Source organism: Diabrotica undecimpunctata, chromosome 4 (genome assembly GCF_040954645.1).
Source record: "Diabrotica undecimpunctata isolate CICGRU chromosome 4, icDiaUnde3, whole genome shotgun sequence".
Taxonomy (NCBI): Eukaryota; Metazoa; Arthropoda; class Insecta; order Coleoptera; family Chrysomelidae; genus Diabrotica; species Diabrotica undecimpunctata.
This window is the reverse complement of record NC_092806.1, coordinates 11248330-11275255: the sequence shown is the minus strand read 5'-3', so window position 1 is coordinate 11275255 and position 26926 is coordinate 11248330. Positions and strand designations below refer to the sequence as shown.

The following is a 26926-nucleotide window of genomic DNA, read 5'->3' as shown; positions in this document are numbered from 1 at the left end:
TACGAGAAGGGTTTGAAATTGTTTGCATGTAAGGGCGGTTTCAATTTGAAGGCAAATTTTTAAGTCCAAGTACAACACAGTAAAAAGCAGAACAATAGCATAAATTGTATTAGACATAAAGAGGACATAATCGTTCAGTCTTTTCAAACCTAGCTAGTTATGGATGAGGTTCGGCCTCTAATTATTCGGATAGACAATTCAGATAGTGATGACTCTGATAGTGAAATGTCAGACAGTGAATAGGACAAACCGTTTGCTAAAATGAAGAAACAAAAAAGTGTTTCTGGAATTCAAATCGGACTTTGTGGTGTGTTTTAGTTAAACGATAAAGTAACTTCGGTCTAATTTCTGGACTGCATACTCTCAATAGCTTTGGTATTAATTACTGGACTACGCGTGTTTAAACATTTTGTTTTGCTGAAAACTCGGAAGTGATTTAGTGCCAATTTGTTTCAAGGTTATATTTAATACAGTGTCTGCAACAAATAAAGTCTTGGATATATTTTATTTAAATTTGGACATATCAGCAACTTGCCAAGTTTTTTCCAATTTTACTGCATGCAAAACCATTCGTATAATTTTCACTCTACGCAAAAAATATAGACTTATGATGAATAGAGACCTTGATGAACATTTGATGTCGACAAATAATTTCGAGTATTCGAAAGATTCCGTCCCACTTCTTTTAACATGCCCTTTATATATATATATATATTATATTCATTTTATTTGCTTTTGATACAGTAAAATCCAATATTATTTTTTAAGCCCTTCTTTCTATTCGGATTGCCGAATATAGGCCTCTCCTAATTCTCGCCATTCATCTCTGTTGTTTTTAAGACATTTCCACATTGGTCCTACAGTTTTTTTGATATCGTCACAATATTATTACTGAACATAAAATACAGGAAATTAAATATTTTTACTTTTCAAGCGATCAGAATTAAATATTAACGTCCCACTGTTTGAGGCCCACTGATCATATCTTAATTGCATATCGGCCGGCATAGGGTAAAAGAACTTTATTAAATACTATTGAAGTGAAGGTAGTATCTTATTATGTATACATCTAAACAAATCTGACTTTTCAATGATTTTACCATGATTTCAGTTAAGATTGGTCAAGATTTTCTTATAATATAAAACATATTGGTATTTTTAATACTAATTCTTTGTTGATTGCAACTTACTCGTATCATTTTCCCTTTCGATATTTCTTTTTTATTTTCTTTTTTGTGTCATATCGACCAAAAAGTATGCCTTTGATAAATTATCAATCCGGTATAAGTCATGTTCAATGGCCTGTCACAAATGCCATTTTCCACAATGAAAATAAATCCTTTTATTAGTCGGAATCAATCATCGGACAATTCATTTAATAAATGCTTGATAAACGTATCAGATACAGATGATCGATATTGCGTGGGGTGGGGACAGAAATCGAATAATATCGCTATATGAAAATATAAATATGATAGGATGAATTGTATACTGAATTTTTTAGTATTATTAGCATGATTGTGTGGATTGAATGGGTAATTAATGGAAATTTATTCAAAAAATCTTTAGCAGATTTAGCAATATTTAATACCAATGCAAGAACAATATAAATAAAAGAATGATGTAAAATTATGAAAAGTGTATATCGAGGGCTGAAAACCATAGGGTTCCAAGCGACATTTACAAACATTTTCAGGAGACGAATTTTAAAGTTTGCTGTCAAATAAAACGGTTTTGACAATATTGTACTTTGTCAGATATGTTATATATTATTGTTTAAGGATTTGGTAATACAGTGATTCTTAAAACAATGCTGTCGTTGTGGTATAAAATGCAAATTTCATGGTTTTTTCAAAATGTTACACTTGTACTTGGAACCTTAGGGCACTGTAACAGCTATACTTGGAACTTTGTGTCCCTAAATAAATTTAAACTTTTAAAAATGTCATATTATGACATATTATGTCATCATTGTAGACTTTATTGCCTTTAACAATAATAGCCTATACCATGACGTTGGAAGGATCAAGGAAGAAGAAAATTAACGAAGAGTAGAAAATTAACTTTTATTTTTATAAACTGTTTCGTTTCAGAAATCAAACATTTCATGTAATTTTGATCTTCCAGTGACATCCATTTATACGCAAACTCAATATGCTCAAGCTTTTTCGCAGTCAGAGATTTGAGTTTTGTGTTATCGGCCGAAGCTACTACAAAGTTAGCAGTGGAATTATTTATGGGACCCACTCTCTGTTTCTTCCTAATACTGCTGGTAACTTTACTAACATTGACTGTAGAAAATTCGGCGCTGTGATCATTCAGCTTATACTGAAAAGTAAACATGTCCCCTTGCACAAAACGTAGTTGACATACTTTAGTGTAAGGTATTTTATTATATTGGTATAAGGATGCTGTTTTTTTTTGAAGTTTTTAAAGTGTATTGGTTTCATATTAATCACACATAATGGCTTTCGTTTGTTGACTTTTAACAATAGTCTAATAAACGCTAGTGGAGACCAAATATTCGTAACCTTCATAGCTTTTTCTATGCGAGAGTGGATATTATCGACAACCTGTATGCACGAATGACCAGGTATGGAGTATTTCATAGTTGCCATTTGGATATTAGGATGTCTGTTCAGGAAGTCAGTGATTGCTACTAAAATCAGGGAGTTCCTGTTCTGAGGAACACAACTATTTGTTGTTTATTTCTGGATGTTTTAAAACTACTTTCCCTAAAATTTGTATTAGTGCACTAGACAAATCATTGCCTGATCTCCCACATAATGTTTCTGGCCATACTGCACAGTAAACTTCTGAATCAACAGAACTGAGCTGTCAGATTGTATACGTTTAATTTCTGTTTATAAAACAGCACGTAGACTTCAGATTTACGTAGATTTATGACACTTTCCATATCAAAACATATAATGGCACAGTTTGAGTTCTCTGTTTTTTTGTTATTTTCACGTTCTTGGCGCATTATTAATTTCTTTCTAATATGGGAATTATATGCCTGTTGCTCTTCTGCCTGCACCCTCTTCTCTTTTTTGGCCAATCTATAGTCTTCGCAGACGTCACACCTACCCGTTTTCGGTTGCAAGAACTCTAGATTATGCTCAAAATTAAAAATGTGTCTACACAACGACTGCTTTTGTGGAGGTATATTGTTTGCATTGCACATTTCAATGTACAATTCATACATTTTTTGTACGTTAAGTGTTGGGTCTAGATATCTTTTTTTTGAATCTTTCCTGCAATAATGCGCTTCTACATATGGAAAATTGAAAATTATTTTCTTTGCTTGAAATGCGATAATTTTAACTGATAAAACTCACATGTAAAACTTTCACCAATACTCTCACTATAGTACATGGAACCATATGGTTCTAACTTTAAACCATTTGGTGCGCTTGGAACTAGATTTCACTGTTGATTGTGGCGCTATCTGTCAACGAATCGCAGAACTTTCAATACCATTCTATGCAGAATTTAAAAAACAATAGATTTCTGTTAAAAAACGAGTTTTGTACAAACTGTCGCTTGGAACCCTATGGTTCTCAGCCCTCGATATATAAAAATAGTAAAATAAAAAAAATAATATTATAATCAAAGGTCAACACATTTTAACGTAAAAATAATACAGCAAAATAAAGCAAGTACATAACGAGGCACAATTTCATGCAATGTAAAACAATTCTACAAAAATATGACATCTTATTATACCGGGTGTTTAATTGTCAAACACGCCATAGTCAACTCACTGAAAAATTCTAGGCGGCATTCCTTTATCAGTTGTGTATTTATTTTACAGCTAAGAATTACTTATATTTGTACTTCCAATTTAAAATCATGTCAGTGCAAGTATATTTAACAGAAGAGCATCGACCTGTGTCGAGTAACCACACTATCAAAAATATTTGGACTATATTCACTACGAAAATAATCCTAATCCATCATATGTATGTATCTATTTCTATATCATCATAAGAAGTAACCAAGTCTAGAGACGTTACAATAGTCATGAGAGATCTAAATGCAAAAATCTGTAGATGAAGTCAAGGTGATTTTATTGGAAACTTTGGACTGGGCACCCGTAACGAGAGAGGAGACAGATTGGCTGAATTTTGCCAAGAGACCGATTTTATTGTCGCGAATACTTTATGATTAATTATGATCTGCTGCCTAGGAAACTCTGTACATGGAAATCTTCAGCAGACAACCAACATAACGTCATCAGAAACCCAATTGACTACCTTCTCATCTGCAAACGATACCGAAATTCCATAAAATCAGTAAAATTATACCCCGGAGCTGATGTGAGATCAGATCACTACCCAGTTGTAGGAAGGTTTAGAATTAATCTAAAAAAGCTTGTGGCTAAAACTAAAGTAGAGAGAATACAAGTATCCCGTTTGAGAGATCCATCAACAAAAGAACAGGTCACACTAAAAATTAAAGAAGAGCTCACCAAAATAGAAATTATTCCTACTGAAGATGCGAACAGGAAATGGCATATGTTAAAAGATGCTCTTATACGCACATGTGGGACAACGCTAACACCTTAGCTGATCAAGAACATAAATCAATGGATGAACGATGAGATTCTGGATCTCATGGAAGCAAGGAGATCCTATAAAACCAAAGACAAAAACATGTATAATATTATACACACAGAAATAAGGAGAAAGATCTGAGATGAAAAGAAGAGATGGTATAGTGACAGATGCGAAGAGATTGAACAGTTGGTAGAGAAACATAATAACTAAAACCTTCATAAAAAATTACGAAAATAACAGGCACTAATATTAAGAAAAAATCAAACATACTGCTGGATAACGGCAAAATAATTATAGACGTCGGTAAAAGGCTTAAAAGATGGCAGGAATATATTCAAGAGCTATTTAAAGACGAACGGACTGAGATAGTACTAGAGCAGGAAAAGTTCGACAACGGCCCAGACATAACAGAAGATAAGGTATTAGAGGCGATAAAGCAAACAAAGAACAACAAGACAACAGGTCCTGACGAAACACCTGTAAACATAATATGGTTATTAGAAGAACAGCAAATTGGAATATTGGTCGACTTATTCAATACAATATATAGTACAGGAATCATTCCCAGAGATTGGCTGATGTCAATATTCATAACACTACCAAAAAAACCAAATACTAAAGAATGCCAAGACCACCGGATAAGTTTAATGAGTAATACGCTCAAAATATTTTTAAAAATTATACACCGGAGAATACACAACAAACTTGAGCCAGACATAAGTGACACACAATTTGGATGTAGAAATGCACTGGGAATGTAAGGCAGCATCTGAGAGTAAGCATTCTGATAGTCCAAGACAGAGCTAGTCCAGGCCCCATTAATAAAATTGTCATCTCAAGTGTCGTTTTATAGTTATAGGACTAAGATATCATTTTATTGTTAAATAATTAGCACCCAATGATAAAGATAGTAACTCCTCTATTAAACCTTGGTTGTTATATTGTGACAAATATAAAAAAATACAGAAAAATGGGACAAAATATGCTGGAAGTGACTCAAAGGGGCAAGATTAAAAAGACCGAAATAAGACAAACAATAAAAATAGGGCGGTAAAATAGCGATTGGCCGACAATATTGCCTTTTGCGGAAATAAAGATAGGCACAGAGAATCCTGACAAAAGGGGCTTGGACAGGATTAAAAATACACAACAACGAAGAAACCCAGATAACAGGAAAATGTCACACAAACTAACTGTTTAGTACGACGGCAAACAAAATTATTATTATTATGATACTTAGTTAGGTACCAATATGCGAAAAACATAACAAAGAAGAAAAAAAGTAATTTATAAATAATGTATTATTGATCAAAAGTATTGCAATAAATAAAGAAAACTCGTATTAAAAATGCACCCCGGCCGTGAAATGTCACACACTTGACGAGCGGCCGTGAGATTCCTGGACAGGCCGGTATCTCCCCTTTAAAATCACATTACCACCCTCTCGGGATATTCGTTACCAGCGAGATTTTCCCGTGTTTATAGAAGAAAATGCCTTTCAAACTTCTAATTATTGTCGAGCTTTTTTAATTAAAGGGATCTCATCCTTGAGGCTGACGTCATCTGAAAAGCAATCAAATAAACGTGCAAAACGTGGAATGTAAATGTCATTTCGTAGCTTGATGAGTCGCAAATATGTCAATATAGATATTTTAATCAGATAGAGTACAAGGAACTTGGTTTTATTATTATTGTATCACTCCTATTGGAAGCTGTAAAACGAGGTTATTTGTCGCCCATCTGAAGAGCTAAATCACTGATATCATTTAGGAAATAACAGGAGGATAGTGAAGTATTTATCAAACTAGCACGCAATTAAATATCAAGTGCAGATAAGAAGGTCTGGTCTAGAAGACTTAATCGACTCATAGGAGACAAAATCGTTGTAGACACATGACAATTAAAGCATTACATATATGTGTCATTCCTAAAATATATGGAACAGTAATATAAGACGTGACGATATTTAAGTAATTCCTAAATAACATAAAGGAGTTTTTTGTTAAGAAAAAAATTAATAACCGGTAATATTCATTTCTGAATGAATTATTTATAGCACAATTATTCCAGAAATACATCCCAACGGATGCTGGTGCATTATTTTGTCGCAAATATTTATTCAAATGCCTAAAAATTAAGTAATTTTCCTGCATCTCTATTTAAATTTATTTCTAGTGTGACCTTTGGAGAACGTCCAATATTTCCACGAAACGGAGTCAAAACTCTGTGCCCATTCAATCATAACAAATAATATTATAAATAACGTATTGTCTAAACGGTTTACTTAGGTGGTACACAATTATCGCTTAATAAAATATACTTAGCGCTTTAATAACTGAGACCGGTTATAGAGTATGGAAATCTTTGTTTTATTGCGTTAATTTTGGTTTTATACCTAAAATATCTTTATATATAAAAATCTCCTGTCACGATGTTTGTAAAAGATAATATTCAATACCACTGAAACGATTGGAATAAAATTTTGTGAAAGTGTATTTGTTGGTCTAACTCTTAGGAGATATAATATTTTCTATCTCGATAAATGACACTTATTTTTTTAATTAAATATTTAAAATGTTTTATACGACTTCACCACTACAGTTTTAGATCATTTGGTCCGTTTGTTATACGTCATTTTATGATATTTTATAACTATATATAAAGTGTCATAAAACGATGTTTAAACAAACGACTGAATCGATTTGGCTTATTTGGGTTTTGAAATAAACCTCCTATGAAGGTCTAATTGGTGAGAAAACATATTTGCAGCGGTGAAATAAGTGTACTCTTTTAACTAAGTTTCAAGCTTTCGAAAATGTTTATTTTCATCATCAGGAAAAACTGAAATAAAGACTGTTAGTAAAGCATCCTCGAAACCTATTAAGAGTGTAAAAGGTTATAAAAACTTACGTTATTGAGATTTGTCTTTCGTGGATGTTCTACTCACATGTGACAATTTCACGCACCACTCATTGATTGAGTCAATAAATAAAAAATATATAAATTGCGTGGTGTAAAAGACCAAACTTGACAATTATTTTTACTTTTAACACATAAGAAAAAGACAATTACAACGATTTAAAACGGTCACGTGTGCCGGCCAACAGTGGAGTGATAGATTAAGAGTAGCTGTCACCTGAACTAAAGAAGGAACCTCCTAGAATATGCTACGCCTGTACGCCAATATAACTGTAGGCCACATTGTTATAGACTGTCCATTATATTAAATGGAAAGACAAGCTACTGGACTACCAAGTGATACAAAATGCGCTTTAGTCAGTGCGGATTGTGACAAAATCATTAGATTTTTAAAGAAAACGAAATTGTATAATTAAATATAAGTGATACTTCAAGAAAAATTCTAAATTACAATAAACTTTGTAAAAACTTTATAGTTTATATTTTATATCAATCATTATAATATATTATAGTCTATATTGTACACCGCTAATAACCTATGGTTGATGCGGGTTATTCCCAATAAAAAAAAATTCTTAATAATCTTAAATTTTAAAATCTACTGAGAATGTAAAAAAATGTTAAAATCTAATTGTTCTAAAGCTATTTTCTTGTGACATTTTAAAATAATTACTATTTAATTGGTAATAAGCCACAGTTAAAGGTTAAAGTTTGTTTATTATCGATGTTTCAATTTCCACTTCGGAAATCGTTCTGTAAAATAGGAAATTGAAACGCCAATAAACATACTTTAACCTTTAATTGTGGCTTATTCACATTTAAATAGTCATCATCATCATATAACCGGGGTCCTACGGCGATTGCCGCTTCCCGCATTTCAGCCTCCATCTTTTCCTATCTCTCCAGTCTCCCTCTTCTAAGCCTCTAGATTGCATTGTTTTTGTAATTTCTCTTCTCCAAGAATTTGGGGGTCTTCCCCTTTACCTTCTTTCTGGCGGAACATACATTAAAACTTTCTTTGGCCACCGCTCCTCCTCCATTCTCATCACGTGACCATACCATTGTAATTGCCTTCCTTGTATTCTATCTGAATATTATATTTATAATTTAAATAGTAATTAATCTAATTGAGTATACTAAATTCATAAAATTTTTCATAATAATTTTTATCGTAATTGTAATATACTTCAATTATTGTAATTAATGATAATTTACAGTCGTTGAGTTGCGCCAAATATAGGGAACTTACAGTTGTTGATTCAGAAAATTATTATGTTATTAATGGTGCACGAACAGAACATTCAGTATTCAAACTGCCATTAGACGTTGCTAATTAACAATGTTAACATTTTAATTAATTTTATTCATTTAATTTTCAATTAATTAATTTTCATCGAAAAATCATTTTCAGCATAGAACTTGTATAACTCAGCATAGACTTAACAAACGATGAGAAAGACATGGATTATAGGATTTGAAAGTTAACCAAAGATTACGTAAATTGAGTACTGACCATCAACATTAACCGTTTACATATTTTTATCGAATTTCTTTAGCTGCACCAGATACAAATATTTATTTTCTTACTCTACATTTATATATATTTGTCGTTTTTGTACAGAAACTTTACCGATAATACAGCTTTAAAGTTTTTGTTTATTATTATGCATAAACCGACAATTTCGAATTTCTTTGCTTGAATTGCTTGAAATTATAGATAATTTTGTGAACTAAAGGGTTAGAATGAGGGGTCGGCAAGGTATAATTTACAGGAAAATGCTTGACTCGTGGGTAAACGTGAGGGCAAAGGACCATATAAAGCAATTACTGTGTACTAAAACTTTGCTGCTACACCTATTAGTTTTAATAGGCCACTACAACGTATGGAATAGCTTGTATGAAATTTGTGAAATTATAAAGACTGTTGTTAAAACAATATTATATACAGAATTAACTAAAAGTTTCTGTATCAGTAAGTTGGCATATACTGCGTCCAATCATATTTAACATATATTGGGAATGGACTATGCAGATATCCACTGATGCACTGATAGATTTAATGGCGATCGCTGTAGGCGGAAAAAAATCTTTAATTTACGATATGCAGATGACACAACCATTCTAACCAAATCGGCAATAGAATTATGTTAACTACTGGACAGTTATATGACAATATCAACTCAAAAACCTAAAATAATAGTAATCAGCAAAGAATCAGATGCAGGAACCTGCATTTTTTAATGGTATAAAACAGTATTGAGGATACAACTTCGATCTTTTATTTGTCGGTCAACGTATAACACATTAGTGTTTAAAAACATGGGACATCTGATACCAAACACCCAACCTAGATGAATCGTGTGTTCGATTGGGAAGGTTGTACAGCAACAAGAAGTTAACTTTTAAAGAAGATACAATTTCCACAAAACATTGAGGAAAATCTCTACTGGATAAGGTGATTCAAATTATTCCAGAACAAAGGTACCATGACAGTTTTGTTAAAATTATCAAATGTAAATTGAGTTGAAGTCAAATTTATTCCTAGAAGGTGTAAGTTTGATTTTACGGTCGTCTCCTCCAATAATCCAATTCTGTTGTTTTTAAAGTTTTATGGTTGTCTCGTGAAGTGGCCATATTTCGCTTTCATAAACAAAAACGCTTTTTACAATGCTATTGTAAATTCTGTGTTTATTTTCTCTCGAAATTGTTTTATTCTACAGTATGCTATAGCTAAAGATCTAGGTATGGCAAGAGAGATGGTACAGGAACTCATTGTGGTTACAGAAAGTGTAGGTTTAAATATAAATATCTCGAAAACAAAAATCATGACCAATTTGGTACCCAACCAGAAGTACCATCAGTATTGGTGGGATACCTGATAGATATAAATACCTGGGACATGAAATTATGATTGGCAGGGATAACCAGACTCATGAACTGAAGAGAAGAATCGACCTTGGGTGGGTAGCATTTGGAAAACTGAGAGAAACTTTTAAAAGTGAGCTGCCCACATGCCTAAAGAGAAAGGTATTTGATCAGTGCGTCCTCCCAGTCTTGACGTACGGAGCAGAAACACTTACTTTAACAAAAGCAGCAGCTACCAAACTGAGAGTCACGCAGAGAAGAATGGAGCGGTCCATGTTAGGAATAACTCTGCGAGACAGAATAACCAACGAAGACATCAGGAGAAGAACCGGAGTGACTGACATCATCGAGAAGATAGCCAGACTAAAATGGAGATGGGCAGGACACATAGCCAGAATGACAGATGGGCGATGGACAAAGAGGTTATTGGAATGAAGGCCAAGGGAAGACAAGAGAAGCGTCGGTCGACCACCTACAAGATGGACTGACGATTTAAGAAGACTCAATAAAAACTGGATGAGAGCGGCGCAAGATAGACGGGGTTGGAAACATGAGGAAGAGGCCTATGTTCAGCAGTGGACTCTTGAGGCTGGATGATGATGATGACAGTATGCTATTCAATTGCCGAATGACTTGTCTTTCCTGGTTACGTCTGTATTAAAACATTTTATTCAAATTTCCATCATTGGTTATGTGTATGCCTAGATATTTATACATTTTACAGTGATTTATGTGTTGGTGTTGCTCTTTTTCTAAACGATCGACAAATTGTTTTCCGTTGTTAAAAAAAGGTGACGTCACATCACAATCAGTAAAACAATAGGCAAAATTATTAGTTTTGCTTAATTTGGATAATCTGCTTTAAAAAATTGTTACCAATAATGACATATGCCTCAGAAACAAAACCCGGCACAGCCACAACGCAAAGGCTACTGGAAACGGCAGAGATGCGAGTACTTAGAAGGATTACAGGAAATACGCTGAGAGATCGAAAGAGAAGTGAAGACATTAGAAGACAATATAACGTACAGTGTATAAATGAATGGACACAAAATAGAAAAAAAGTCGAATAACCACATAAGCAGAATGGAGGAGACCCGTGTCGTCAAAATAGCAAGAGATGAATCACCAATCGGCAGAAGAAGTATCGGACGACTGCACAAAAGATGAAGTGACAAACCTTTCATAGAGGTATTAGTTCGCCAACGAACAAGCAGAATTGCTTATAAAAAGGAAGAAGAAGAAGAAAAATGTTTGAAGAATAAAGTAAAGTGGAAGTATTTAGCCTTCTTAATTGAAGGAAAAAACTTATTTCTCAATTGGTACTCGAGCTGTCAAAATTTTTTCTCAACTATCAATTCATCAGCTCCTCCTTCACTTTGATGGCACTCAATTGAACTATCTTTTGTTGGTGCTGAGATATTCATCAACAAACCTATTATGCGTACTTTAGATATGTGAGAGCTCCAAGATACGTGTTTTTCACACTCCAAAATTATCTCCCAAAAATATCATTGATTGATTTTTCTTTAATAAGTTAGGTAACTTTCAAGCTTTAGTGTATGCATGATGTATGTATGCATATCCATTTGAAAGGTAACTTTAAGAGCTACAAGGTTAGGTTCATTAAAAAGACAAACTACCCTACAACTTTAAAAAATTAAGGTTTAAAGCACTCGAAACAAGTGGTGTTCATACCAAGTAATAAATCTATTTTAATAGATACGAAGATATTTTGATAACTCCATTGTTTTTACGGTACAGAAGTTTAAAAAAACGAGAATATTTATTAAAAAAGAACTACATTTTTGTACTGTAACATTTTAAAATATTTAAATAGTCAATCTTTTATGATCTGTAACTAACTCAGTTTAAACGCAAATCACTTTTTGTAGTGCTTATTTTAAAGGTCCTTCCATGTACTGCAAAAAACTTTTAAACCTTATTCAACGTTGAATACATACATTCAAATATTCACAACAATATGTCTTCCTTCATCTTTCATCTCGTTTTGTATTGTATCTAGAATATCTTGTAAAAAATGAATCTCATTGATCGTTTATAAGCTTCATTTTTGTTTTGCATACTTTTTTGATCAAAGGCATATATAAGTTATTCGTATAAAACAGTTAAAAACGTGACTTTTTTTTCAATAAAAATTCGCTGTTGTCAACCATAAATAGCTCAAATAGTATAGACTTTCTCAAAAAAATCTTTAGAACAAAAGTTGTTTGGAATTTAAGGAATTTAATCCTCTATCGATTTCCATAATTATTTTAAAAGAATTTCCATCCCCGAGAAGGGGTGGTAACCACCTCTGGGACGAAAGCACACATCGGCGTTATATAACTTTTGTTATGTTAGCACTTTCCCATCAACTCACAAAATTTCAACCCTTAACTGGTCCAGCGTCGTCTAACAGACGATCCAATATTTTTAATTCTTTCTTATTGGCAATTGGCACCACCCACAGGCAATTTATTTTCTAGATCTGACGAACCAGCAGATTGTGATGAATTAGCAGTTAGTAATAGTAACAAAAACTATGTTTATAGTAAAAATCGACACAGGTGGTGTACGTCAGAAGTTATCCCTTCATCTAAAATACGTAAACACAATATTGTAATGAAAGTACCCATTCTAAAAACAAAGGGAAAAATGCTCGGCGAGGCTGCGATACCCTTGTCTGTTTGGAATATGTTCAGAATACAAACACTAAATTACGAATAATGCATGAGAAATATTCTGCTAGAAAATAAAATATAGACCGTTTATTTGCAACATATGCAACTGGAAGAGAAATCTTCAAAGCAGTCATGAGAAAAAAAGATTGCTGTTCTTTCACTTGCTATCCGATTCGACAATCCTGAAGACAAGGAGGAACGCAAAAAAGATGATCCAATTGCAGCTATTCCATTTATATTCAATACTTTCATAAAAAATTGTCAAAGTCTATATGGACTTGGCCAATCTGCCACAACTGATGAAATGCGTATAAGTTTTCGAGGTAAATGCTAGTTTAAAATGTACATGCCTAACAAACCAGCTAAATACGGACTCAAAATACAGTTTCTTACAGATACACGTGGTAGTTATTTGTATAATGCTTATATCTACAGCGGAAAAGACTCAGATGAATTTGGTATCAGTGACGAGTATAAAAAACTTCTAAAGCCTAAACAAGCTATGTTGCGCTTAGCTAAACCGCTTTTTGGTAGCAACCGAAATATCACAGCTGATAATTGGTGTTCTTCTATTCAATTGGTGGATATTTTTCGGAAGAAAAATTTGACTTATGTGGGCACATTGAAAAAAAATAAGTCTGAAATACCTACATCTTTTCTGTCCAATAGAAACAGATCTGAAGGGTTAACAATTTATGGATTTAGGGAAGAATGTACCCTAATTTCTTATGTAGGAAAAGTGGTAAAGACTACAGTACTTATATCTTAAATGTATGATAAATGTTACAGTGATCCGTCTACTAACAAACCAGAAATGATTTCTTATTAAAATCAAAATAAGAGAGGTGTATTGGACTCTGGAGGATGAAAAAATTGGAGAGGTGTAAATTTTTTTGCGCGTATTGGACATTTTAATAACAAATTCATACATTCTACATCAGTGCTAAAAAAGAATCCAGTAATAAAAGAAAAAAAGTGTTTTTGCTTTGGAGTTGGCTATGCAGTTAGTGCAAGATCGCATGAAAAGACGAATGAAAATGACAAACATTCCACGTCAATTACGTATTACAATTAGCCGGATACTTGGACTTCAAGAATAAGAATAGGACAATCAGACCGATGTTCTTATTTTAGAAAAACGTAAGATTTGCAGTTTATGTCCTAGTAGAAAGCGCAGGATGACAAAATACCTGTGCTTGCGTTGCAAAAGTCCTATTTGTTTGGGATGTACAAAACCACTATGTAAAAATTGCATATAAAAATGGTAAACTTTGACTGATGGTGGAAACAAACATTTTTGATCGATTTTTATTTTACCTAGTTTTTTGTTTAGTGTGTAGTTGGAACATTTATCCCAGCAATACATTTTTTTTCATGTACAAAACTATGTACTTTTTTACACATATTTCTGCCGACTTTAGATTTATTTTTTTTAACCCAATTCTAATCAAAGTTCATTTTTATATAAATATATCAGGGTAAATTTGTAACATGCATTTTTAATAATGGGAGATGAATAGCCCCAGTAACTGGAGTAATACAGGTTTTATTTTTTTCTGCATGTTTTAAAAAACAGGTAATAAAAATAATTAACCGAATATATATTATTATTTAAGAGGAAAAATGTTTCAAATGGTAAAACAGTTCTCGGTATCGCAATACGATAATTTTTTCTGAGAAAAGACAACTTTTTAGTGAAAATAATTTAAACTAGTTATTTATTATAAAGATTTGCTTTTAAATACCAACTTCTTAGTAGAATTTGTATACTCATATTTCACATTGGAGCACGTACCAATAATAGTTTTTAAATGACACTTGGTGTAGATAAGAACAAATGTTTCTTCGACTGCTCTTTTAAGATCGTTAAGAAGCAATCAAATTCATATAACAAAAACCGGAAGTTTCAATTCGTCTTTAGCTTCATTATCCTACTAAATTAGTTTTATATCTTTTTTATTATATTATTAATTATAAAGTTAAGTATCTGTTATACAGGGTGATTTCCTCCGAATCGGTATTTTATCTGTAGATTTTGTAAAAATATCAGTGTTTTGTTTATTACCTGTAGAAAAAATATCAGTATGTTATCAAATATCACAAAATGAATCATTTTATAGTATCTTTTGATAACTGTTTCTATATGCATATCTCCCACTTCAATAAAACGTTTAAATCGGTTTAACAATTATATTCTTATAGAAAATAGTGGCGCATTCATAAAATTTTCATATTGGATCGTATTTTTAAATGTTCGTAAAAGTCTAAAAACTGTTTTTTATACTTTTTTGAAAACAAAAAAACATGTTTTTCTCCAAAAATTTAGATTTTTGCGGGCAAACTGTTTGGATATAAAATAAAGCTTATAAAGCAAAAGCTTTGTTTTTTATTATAACTGTCAACTTAAAAAAGACAACAAAGAAGCGAAATGAAAGAACTAGTTGAAATAGAACACATACCAGAGGATACATGGGTAGCCTTCCTGACAGAACTGTTTAAAAAACAAAACGAAGAACCTTTACCAGAAAAGCCAAATATAATAACTGAGGAAAAGACCGAAATCTCCCAAAACGATGTGAAAGAAGGAATAAACAAATTAAAAACCAGAAAGTCACCAGGAGAAGATCAAATACCAAATGAACTCTTAAAATATGGAGGTGATCGCCTTGTACAACAACTGCAATTTCTTATTAATAAAATAATCACCACGAACAGAATACCAGATAAACGGAGGAGAGCGATCATGGTGATGTTCTTCAAAAAAGGAGATAAGAAAGACCCCAATAATTATCGAGCAATAAATCTATTAAATACAACACTCAAATTGACAACAAGAATAATAGAGACAAAAATAAACGAACGAATATCTCTGCAAGAGGAACAGCACGGATTTCGGACAGGAAGATCATGCACGGATGCAGTTTTTGTAATAAGACAAATAAAAGAAAAGTAGCTGGAATACAACAAACCAGCATATATGGGTCTGATAGATTTGAAGAAAGCGTTTGATAGAGTGAGAATTCGGGACGCGATACATTTATTATATCAAAAGGGAATATCACTGGATTTATTAAAAACCATTGAGAATATATATAAAGATAATATAGCTATGGTAAGATGTAAAGGAAAACTATCGCAACCTATCAAATATGAAACTGGCATTAGACAAGGAGATTCGCTGAGTCCATTAATATTTAATCTGATAATGGATGAAATCATAAAGAAAGTTAAAAAAAGAAGAGGATATAGAATGGGAGAAAAGGAAATAAGATGACCTACAAAGAATAATTAAAGAATTCGAAGATACGGCGTTTATATACAACATGGAGATCTTAACAGAGAAAACTAAAGTGATAGTGATATTAGCGGAACCGAGAAGATGTAAACTAGTCGTAAATAACAAAATAATAGAACAAGTGATGGAAACTGAATACTTGGGAATAATACTGTAAAGCTACGGAAAAGTGGAAGAAGAAGTACAAAAACAAGTGAACATGTCAAACAGAGTAGCAGGATGTCTCAACAACACAATCTGGAGAAACAAATACCTCACAACGGAAACGAAAACCAGGAAATATAAATCAACAATAAGACCGATAATGACGTACACAGCGGAAACAAATATTTACTCATTTTCAAAAAATAATAAAAATGAAAAAAGTCTATTTAAAATAGACACCAGACAAATGTAAACAAACAACACTAGAGACAGTAAAGATCTACTAGCTGACCCCTACATATTTTGACAAAATGTCTTAGATCAATTTAATTAAATTTGTCGAAAATTCAGAATAAAAATTTTTCTTCTAACGGTGCCGTAAATTTCTGCGTAAGAGTCCACATACTGCGTACATTGTCTTGTTAGATTCCTGTTCGTTAAAAAATAATATGAAGCCATGACATCTTTTTACGTCCTAGACCACTCTTATCTTCCATATATCATTATAGTACTAGTTCCTGAAAAATATATCGTTCTCCAGTAAATATGCAGTCTTTTTGTTTGTTATATAATCAAAAACTACTCTATTCTAGATGTCCGCTATACTCAATACTTCTTTATTTCTGACTCTGTTCTTCAAAAACTTTTATTACTTCAAACTTTTATTCAAATCTAATGGATCTGGCCTTTAAAGTCCATACTTTCATTACGTACTCGAGATAAGGCCAAACGTGACACTTTGTACCTCAGGTTGGTATCTAACTTGCGATCAGTCAGAAATTTACAAAGTTTTTACAAAGTATTTCTGACTTGTTCTACTCTGTTCTTTATTTCAGTTTCAGGGTCCGAACTATCGTATGGCAGATAATCCAATTACTTAAACTGCCTGACTTACTCGATTTCTTCTCCAGCTAAATAAATGTTTGCATTTGGGTAATTATTTCTACCCATAATCATTGTTTTTGTCTTCTTGATATTTATTTTCAAACCCAAGCAAAGCTACCCTTGCGAGAGTTAGACCATTTAAAGGACATTGAACATCTTCAATGTTATCTGCCACTATCGCTGTGAGATAGTTTATAGATAGATTATTCTCAAGAGAGCTTTTAAAAAGTAGCTCGTTAGGCTTATAAGCTAACGGTCCTTGTAGAATTTCGCACGTGGTGTTTTGGGTGTTGTTAAAGAGCTTCACAAGAATGTCTAGATTTTCTTCATAAAGTAACTTGTTTATTTCTGCATACATATCATCTAGTCATAGAGCTTAGTTACTTTTAAATAGTTTAATAACGTGTACAACCTCAGCTTTCAAATACTTAAGTCATTTGAATGGTCTCCCAATTTTGGTACCTTCTGGGTTCTGTGATAGTTGAACAAATTAACTGGGTACATTTTGTAGTTATTTTTATAAGGAGATCCTTTATATTTTATTTCTGTTCTTGTGGTCTTACCATTTTTTTGGGCCTTCCTTCGTTTTTTTGGCTTCAGTGGAATCAACCACTGTAAGAAGAAGTAAACATTAATAATAAAAACGTTTATTCATTACAACAAAAATAGTTCTTTTATTGCTTTTCAATGATCGCTTTACCCTAGAAACTAAATAAAAATAAAAAAAATTTCATTTGGTCCAACTGATACTTTATCTTGTTTACTAGCAGTAGATCTTACATTGCATTTACGATAACTTTCAACGTTTATCCTGATAAATTCAAAGTACTGTTTATTCATGTTCTCAAATCGTGTTAGTACGACTCCCAAAAACAATGCAAAAGTTGTGGGGTTACATGTAGATGGTCGTAGTGTACATTATATTGCAAACCATTTGAAGATTGCCAAAAGTACCGTCTATGATGCTCTTACAAAGTATTGCCAGAGTGGAGAATACATTAGAAGACCAGGATCAGACAGAAAAAGGTTCAGAGATCAGCGTGATGAACGTGTTTTAAGGATCTTTAACGTCAAATGATCTCGCTAGTAAGCACCAGTAGCACTCCTTAAATTAACAGCAGCTCATCGAGCTTACAGGATGAGATTTAGATGATTACAGAGACTGGACTGTTCATCAATGAAGTGTTGCAATATTTTCTGATAAGTCATGTTTTTGCTTAAGATCTCCAGACGGAAGCGAACGTGTATGGAGAAGATCCGAAGAACGATTTGCACATTGCTGTATTGGAGGAGTAAAGGACGTATCTAATTAATTTTCACCAAAACATAAAACTTTAACAGCACAGTTACATATGACAGTGCCGGAGGACAATGTTGTCCCCTACACCCATTTCGTTGAGGATATTTTTTTATAATGCATGATAATGAGCGTACACATACTGCGCAAATCAGCATTTACTACCTTAATACTGTCGAAATTCCCGTTTTGGCCCCCTTGTAGTCCTGACTTGAATCCATTAGAATATTTCTGGGAAATTTTAGAAAAAAAGATTAAAAAGGGGTAACGATTACCAGAAACGATTCAAGGGCTGAAAATAGCGTTGAATGGATAACGGGAAAATATATCACAAGAACAGATTCAGCAACTTATTGCAAGTATGTCTATGTTGAATTCCTCCTTAGATGTAGGAGAGGCAATATCCAATACTAAACCTAAAGAATAGCCAACTGTGTGCAATTAAAATTTTATTTTTTCTTTTGGTAAATTTTTCGAAAAAATGTTAATTTTATTGATTTTCTTATTACCTACTTTCTTTTGGCTTACTTATTTCCCTATTATTACTTTTTTAGTGTTTTATATAAACAAATTATATTATTAATGTTATCTTTCTCCCCATTTAAACCACTTGACATATACCGAATTTCAAAAACATACAAAATGTAAGTGTCCGGAATTTTTTTTGACCAGGAGTGTATTTGATAAATTTAAATTAAATATTTGATTTACTACAATTTTACGGGTGAAAATGTTTACAGTGTCCTTAAATTATATAATAGTTGACTATGAAATAAAATTTGAGATACACTCGTATAAGTTGTGACTTCTGCATGCTTTCAAAATCCCAAAAATGCCTAATTTGTGCTATATACAATAAATTTTTGTTACAGATAATGTCAATATGACGTACTGTCCAATTTCCTAATGGATAAAAATTTGAATTAATATGAATATAATATAATATTTATTAAAACACAGTTATTGACAAGATAATTTACATATAAGAGTAAAAAATTACTTAACGTTTAAAATATATTATATAAAAATAAATAAACAAACATGGAAAAATTAAAAAAAAAATCTCACCCTGCAAACTGTAAAAAGAACACAGACACAAAACTGAGGCAAAACAAAAAACCAAAACACTTAAAACATCACAAAAATAACCGAAAACATACAACAAATAGGTACAAGGGCAAAAATAACACAAAAACTTACAAAATGGGCGCGCCTCAACTCTCAACTTTTTCCACAGTCGCCGCGACTATGGCACATGTTGCGCAAACTAAACACTTTGTGTGAGTTATTGGCAAGTGGATCTGGCTTGCTGTTGTGACGACGCGCTCGGGGAAACTGACTGCTTTCGCACTTGACGCTGCTACAGATAAACTCCCTACTGTGGCGATGGCATCCCTTCCTGGTCGACGGCGTCGCGGAGCGGACCGATGCGCGAGAGTGCGCGTCGCGGCGGCCCTTTCCACCAAAGGGATGAAAGACCCAGTTCCGTGTATTAATATTTATATATTTAGGTACAACAATGAGATCAAGGAATAGTTATTTACAACAGTAGTTTATCCAACAAGTGTCTAAATTGATACGAATTCCATGAATAAAAACAGTAAGAGCCGGCAGGTAATTCGATGAGCGAAAAAGATATTTGGTGTACCTATAAGTTGCAAACAATATTTTTTCTACAGCCTTATAAACCAGAAAAATTGGCAAATAAAATGCTTTTTTGTGACATTCCTTGATACAGGTATCTGTATCTGTACAAGTAACTGTAAAGTTATTGTTGTTCATCATCATCATCTTGGTGCTACAGCCCTTAGAGGGTCTCGACCTTCTCAAGCTTTCTACGCCATTCTATTCTGTCCCTCGCTTGCATTTTCCAGTTGCCGACTTCGATCTTCTCGGCATCTTTTGTTACCCCGTCCATCCACCTCAGCTTTGATCTACCCCGTCTTCTCATTCCCACGGGTTGCGCTGTTAGAATCTTTTTTATCATGTTTGACTCAGAGGCCCGGGCTCCTGCCCACTGCAGGCGGTTTCGCTTAATTGTAGTGGTAATATCTTTACCACCAAACGTATGCTTGTAGATATTCTGCAGTTCAAAGTGGTATCTACGCCTGCATATTCCGTTCTCACAGACCGCTCCGAATATCTTGCGTAGCACCTTTCTTTCAAAAATGGATAGAGCGGATTCATCTGTTTTCGTTAGCGTCCATGCCTCTGATCCATATGTGAGAACGGGGACTATCAGTGTTCTATACAGCCTTATACGAGTTTTTTGAGACAGACGTTTTTTAGCTAAGTACTTTGATACACCATGATAACACCTGTTTGCAATTATTATTCGCCTTTTTATTTCTTCAGATGTGTTATTATTGGGGTTAACCGATGTCCCTAGATATATGAACTCTTTGACTGCTTCGAAGTTTTGCTCATTGATGATTAAATTTGTGTCAACATTTCCAGCTCTTGTGTTTGTGTTAGTCGCCATGAATTTGGTTTTATTTTGATTTATCTGTAACCTCATTCGTTCTGCTGCTTCTACTAGCTCGGTTAGGATTTCCGCAGTTCTCGCCCTAGTTCTTGTTATAATGTCCACGTCGTCTACATATGCTAGAATTTGGACTGATCTTTTAAATATTGTTCCCCTGCTATCTAAATTAGCGTCTCGTACAACTTCTTCTAAGGCGACATTAAAAAGCTGACACGGATCAATTCTTGATCTTACTATCTCAAAGAACGCAATAGAAATGATTGACCATCAATATGGTCATTATCACGTAGAATTTTCAGGTAATTTTTCTGTTACCATACCCTTTGTTATGACTTTTTGTTACCATGACTTAAGTAGTTACCAGTTCGCATTATCAGGTAGAAAGGAAAGTTAGTTCCAGCGATCTCTCATTTTGGGAATTCTAGTTACTAATTATATCTAAACAATTAACTTCCAGGTAGAAGGATTATAAACAGAGATATTAAAGATTAAAGAACACTCTGTTGTTCGACAGTATTAGAAAAATTTAATAATTTTGTTAGTTTTGATTTGACATTTTTTTTTTCAAATCTAAAGGAAAAAGATGTTTCTGTTTATTTGACATGTTAGTTTGTTCATTGCAGGTTTACCAGACTATTATTGTAGAATGAAATTAAAATGATATTGCAAGAGAGCGCAAATCGGCCGATTAAGGAAACTATAGTAGTTAGATATTTCTATTATGAAAATTGCAAAGCGCAAACCGGTCGATTTCAGGTAAGGGCGCAAAACGGTCGAGCGCAAACCAGCCGTATTCGAGCGAAAAGTAGCAGTATTTTGCCTAAGCATTTGAGCTTAAACACTTTGCTGGTGCTACCGCCGTATGCTCAGAATTTCCTATATCCATCATGTTACAAACAACATCGTGATCCAACGTATGAATAAAGATCTAGAAATTATGCGTATTGTGAAAATCAGAAAGATGACATACTTAGGGCATGTGTTGCGTAATGAGAAGCATCAACCAATTCAACTAATTTTACAAGGCAAGATAGAAGGCAAAATATCTCAAGGGCGCAGAAGGACATCGTGGTTGAAGAACATCAGACTCTGTCAACAAAGTTGTATGGACCAACGTGATTGACAACATCCACAGAGGATAGGCACCAAAAGAAGAAGATCGTATCATCGGAAATCGATAAAGAAAATATTTAATGTTAAATTGAATTCTTGTGAAGTGGTTAAGATTTATAAAAAAATTGGTCTATCACTAATATGATTGCTTTAAAGTATGCTGGCCATTTGTCCTGATTATATATATATATATATATATATATATATATATATATATATATATATATATATATATATATATATATATATATATATCGAGAAAAGGAGTACGACCGTCAATCCAATATAAACTAAGGTACACTCGAAGAGTGGTGGGTTTTTCGGTCAAAGTGGAGAAATAAAAGACAAAGAAGATGGCTACTTCATCTATTTATTGAAGACGTTTCGCTTTCTGCTCAGAAAGCATCATCAGTTCATCTAAAAAGAACAATATGAAACCAAACATCCATAGAGAAGTTATAACCAAAGTGTGTTACCTTACAAAGACATGTAGCAGTCAGTGATGTTAAAAATATGAAAAAGCTTACAAAGCTGGACATTCAGAGTTAACGTTGTATATAACAATTAATTGAAACTAGGTAAAGTTTGCAATTTGACAAAATTAGCACAGCAAAAGAACATGTGATAAAAATACATGTATATATAAAAAAAATTTTATAAAAACTTAGTAAAAAACATTAAGGTTTATTTTAAAGTGTAAAGAACTAGAAAACTAACTAAAGTAAAGGTAAATGGTGATCTTAACCACCTTTTCCTTTCACTGCTTGGTTTTTTAACGACAAGTTGTCAACCAAATTTATCACATTTTTTGAATATACCGCCTTAATACATAGAGGTTGGTAGCTTGCCTTGCTGTTTATGTCATTGTGACTTCAAGGCCACTTCTACTCACGTTGTTGTGCGTGGGTGTCAAACCTTTAAATTCATTTACCAACGAGCCTCAGTAAGCTAAAGACTGGTAACTTCATTTTATCTTTATTACTATTAATCTTTAATAACTTATAATGTTACCTAAAGTTAAAATTAAAATATAATTTTTTAAATAAATTTGTTGGAAGTGCAATCTAATGATCTTTCTAGTTCTTTACACTTTAAAATAAACCTTAATGTTTTTTACTAAGTTTTTATAAAAATTTTTTTATATATACATGTATTTTTATCACATGTTCTTTTGCTGTGCTAATTTTGTCAAATTGCAAACTTTACCTAGTTTCAATTAATTGTTATATACAACGTTAACTCTGAATGTCCAGCTTTGTAAGCTTTTTCATATTTTTAACATCACTGACTGCTACATGTCTTTGTAAGGTAACACACTTTGGTTATAACTTCTCTATGGATGTTTGGTTTCATATTGTTCTTTTTAGATGAACTGATGATGCTTTCTGAGCAGAAAGCGAAACGTCTTCAATAAATAGATGAAGTAGCCATCTTCTTTGTCTTTTATTTCTCCACTTTGACCGAAAAACCCACCACTCTTCGAGTGTACCTTAGTGTTTATATATATATATATATATATATATATATATATATATATATATATATATATTATAACTAAACCCTGATTTTCTATTAAGATTTAAGAAAAGCAGACACGTTTACAAGGATGCTTGCCGCGGGCGGAAAGTTTTGCATTGAATAACAAAGCGTCAGCTGCAATACATTTACATACCAATAGGAGTTTCATTGTTTATGTATATTCCGAGATCCCAAGCTAATAGTGTTGATATTGTCCAACACGCTGCATGTTTATATCTGCATAATATGAGTTTCAAAGAAAATCAACATGTTTTAATCAAAACGGTAATTTTAACTTCCGATAGTACGCGTACGTATGCTCTAAATGACTGAAATTAATCGTGATGCTTAGATACGACAACAGTGCAAAAAATGACACAATACAAGTATGCAGTATCGTCCTTAAATACGGGTATTTTAAGTGATGTAAGATTAAATAAAGATGCGCAAATTTTGGATATTATTGAACACAAGAGATGTCCTGTATATATATATATATATATATATATATATATATATATATATATATATATATATATATATATATATATATATATATATATGTATATACATATATAATATATATATTTACACGACCCGACTATAGCTCCTCTTTTCAAAATGCGGTTATAAGTCGTCTTCTAGAAGGAGTGAATATCTTTAAAATATTATTCGTGTATATTAAATTTTTTGCAATTCTTATAATGTATCGAAAATAAAAACATTATAATTTTTTATACAATTACCAAATTAAAACCAATTGGTCTTCCATCTAAAATTACTATACATACCTCCTCCAATGTATATTAAATTAACAAAATAAATCTTTCTGCTATTCAAAATATACGTCAAAACTACATTACAGTGGTTTACTCCTCCAAATATAAATCAGAGACTAAACGACGGTGGATACGTAAACCAAATAATATATTAGAGTATATTTGGCGCGAAAAAATCTGTAAGCCTAACGATTTCTAACGTTTTGTTTTGTAGTGATAAAATATTCTTTATTCATATTACACGTGTAGTGCACTGGAAACTCTAGGTATGTACTTATATAATTTTTATTTTGTTACTGAACGGGTAATAAATACAATTTAATATTGTTTCAATTTAATGGGTAGTTGGATTGAACAAAACTACTAGATAATTATGCAAAATAATATATTTTCTGTCTTCTCCACATTACACATCAGATATTTTTGTACACTTTACAAATATATCTGAATGCATCTGACATTTCTTCCGTAAGTTTAACATTTAAGAGCATTTTATTCTCAAATATGAACGGTATGCGGCAAAATAAACAGTACTAAAATGCGTATGCCTCAGATTAGTATGTGTCATGCGCCGAAACGTATTAAGTGATTTCTGAACGACGTTATAACTTATGTGAATGTCATGATAATTTTAGGTGCTTCAGGATGGTTCTCAGTTTTGCAGAAATTTTTTTTATCGTGGAGTACTATTTTCGATCATACGGAAAAGGTCGCGAAATCGGTCCAAAAAGCTTAAAATCAACAATAGTTTTAGCAGGACGGGCAATCTGTCACACGGTCAGTGAGTCTCTTCGAATACTGTTCAGTGATTTTCCATACCCATCGCAATTATCAGGCCTAACCTAACTAACACCACATGATACGTACATGTATCTGTACAATGTCTGACATTCCGGAATAACAAACTCCAATTAGATTTTTTTAGTGCCAGAGGGCATCTTTAACATCTATTTTATCGGAAACGTCGTCGTGAATAATGTTGGTAAGGCTATATCATGTATACTAAATATATAGATATTCATATACATTTCAATATTTATTTCAGTACTGTTTATTTTACCGCATACTGTATTTCCCTACTTCAGTCACTTTTTACTATGAAAAATAATTTTAGGAAATATCCTTAAGTTCCACTCAATTTTATTGTTCACCTGACAGTATCTTCACACCTGAAGAAAGTGATAAAGATAACACAGATTCTCCAGACTTAGAAACTCCATCACCAGCTTCTGATAAAATGTTAGATTCCAATTATGTTCCCTTCGATGATTCTTCAGTAAGTGCAATAAAACTTTTAAAAGAATAAAATGTGTTGTGTACTCTGTAATATTGAAATGGATAACGGAAAAATATAATATTTTTTTAATTGGGTTTTTAGGAAAAGTCTTCAGGTTCTCCAGAAATAAATAATTCCCACTTTTGTCCAAAACAAGTTAACAAAGATGAGTTAAATATTGAGGTAAGTTTATTTCAAATATTTTAGCAATATAATTCAAAGCACATACTTTTTAGGAACAATCTAATTCACCTTCGTCTTCTGTCAGCCTAAATATCCATCAACATGTGGAAGAAACTTGCAATATAAATACGAAGTCTTTAAAAAAATCTGTTTTTTGTTACTTTTGTGAATCAGTTGTATTAAATTTTCCTAGACATATACTACGAAATCATCAAAGCAAATTAGAAGTTAAAAAAATTTTGATTTACCCTCCAAGAAGTAAAACGAGAAAGCAATTGTTATTTGCTTTGAGAAAAAAGGGAAACTATTTGTTAGGTTCTGCAAATTTAAAACCAGTTAGAAAAGCGAGTTAGAAAAATGAGGGAATTAGCTAAAATTATTATCGAACTAAGAAAAAATAGTTCCTCAATCAAAACGCTTTTTGACTCATTGAAACCAGAATATTACGATTCTTTAGTTTTTGCTACTAAAATAGTTTCAAAATATGATAACGAGAGCAAAACTTTTAAAGCTCCATCATTTGCTAAAAATATTGGCACTACATTAAAACAGTGTTGTGATATAGCACTTATGCTTAATGCGAAAAAGTCTGAGTTTACAGTTAAAAGTGCCAGCGCTAAAGCTGACTTAAAATCTTTAATACAAATAATAGAAGGAAATTGGAAATATGATATTTCCAGTCAAGCTGCAAATGATTTAGACATGAAAAAATGGAACAAAGTGACGTTAATACCACTAACAAGTGACCTTAAGCTATTGAAAAACTATCACGTGCGAAGGGCAAATGAATCTTGTAATAAATTACAGAAAAATAATAATGATATTAGTCCTTACATGTTTCTGTTAGAAACTATATATTGCCGTCTAATCTTATTAAATAGAAGGCGCCCTGGTGAATTAGAAAGAATGACCATACAGAGTTAC

The 26926-nt window shown here is 32.5% G+C and overlaps 2 protein-coding genes across 3 annotated transcripts in view; one reads left to right on the top strand and one right to left on the bottom strand.

Annotated features, from left to right (window-relative positions):
• LOC140439164 (1-phosphatidylinositol 4,5-bisphosphate phosphodiesterase epsilon-1-like) overlaps nt 1-19995 on the bottom strand; it is a 579894-nt gene extending 559899 nt beyond the window's left edge. Inside the window, exon 1 of one of the 2 annotated variants that reach the window (XM_072528894.1) lies at nt 19717-19995. The gene's annotated coding sequence lies outside the window, so the exon portion shown is untranslated. The remainder of the gene's footprint in view (nt 1-19716) is intronic. The other variant, XM_072528893.1, reaches the window with a different exon arrangement.
• Nucleotides 19996-24948: 4953 nt separating this feature from the next.
• Nucleotides 24949-26355, top strand: LOC140438564 (uncharacterized). Its single transcript, XM_072528225.1, has 3 exons — nt 24949-25819; nt 25922-26002; nt 26056-26355. Exons 1-3 carry the CDS (start codon nt 25781-25783, stop codon nt 26353-26355), a joined length of 420 nt encoding a protein of 139 aa, XP_072384326.1. The 5' UTR covers nt 24949-25780.
• The last annotated feature ends 571 nt before the right edge of the window (nt 26356-26926 follow it).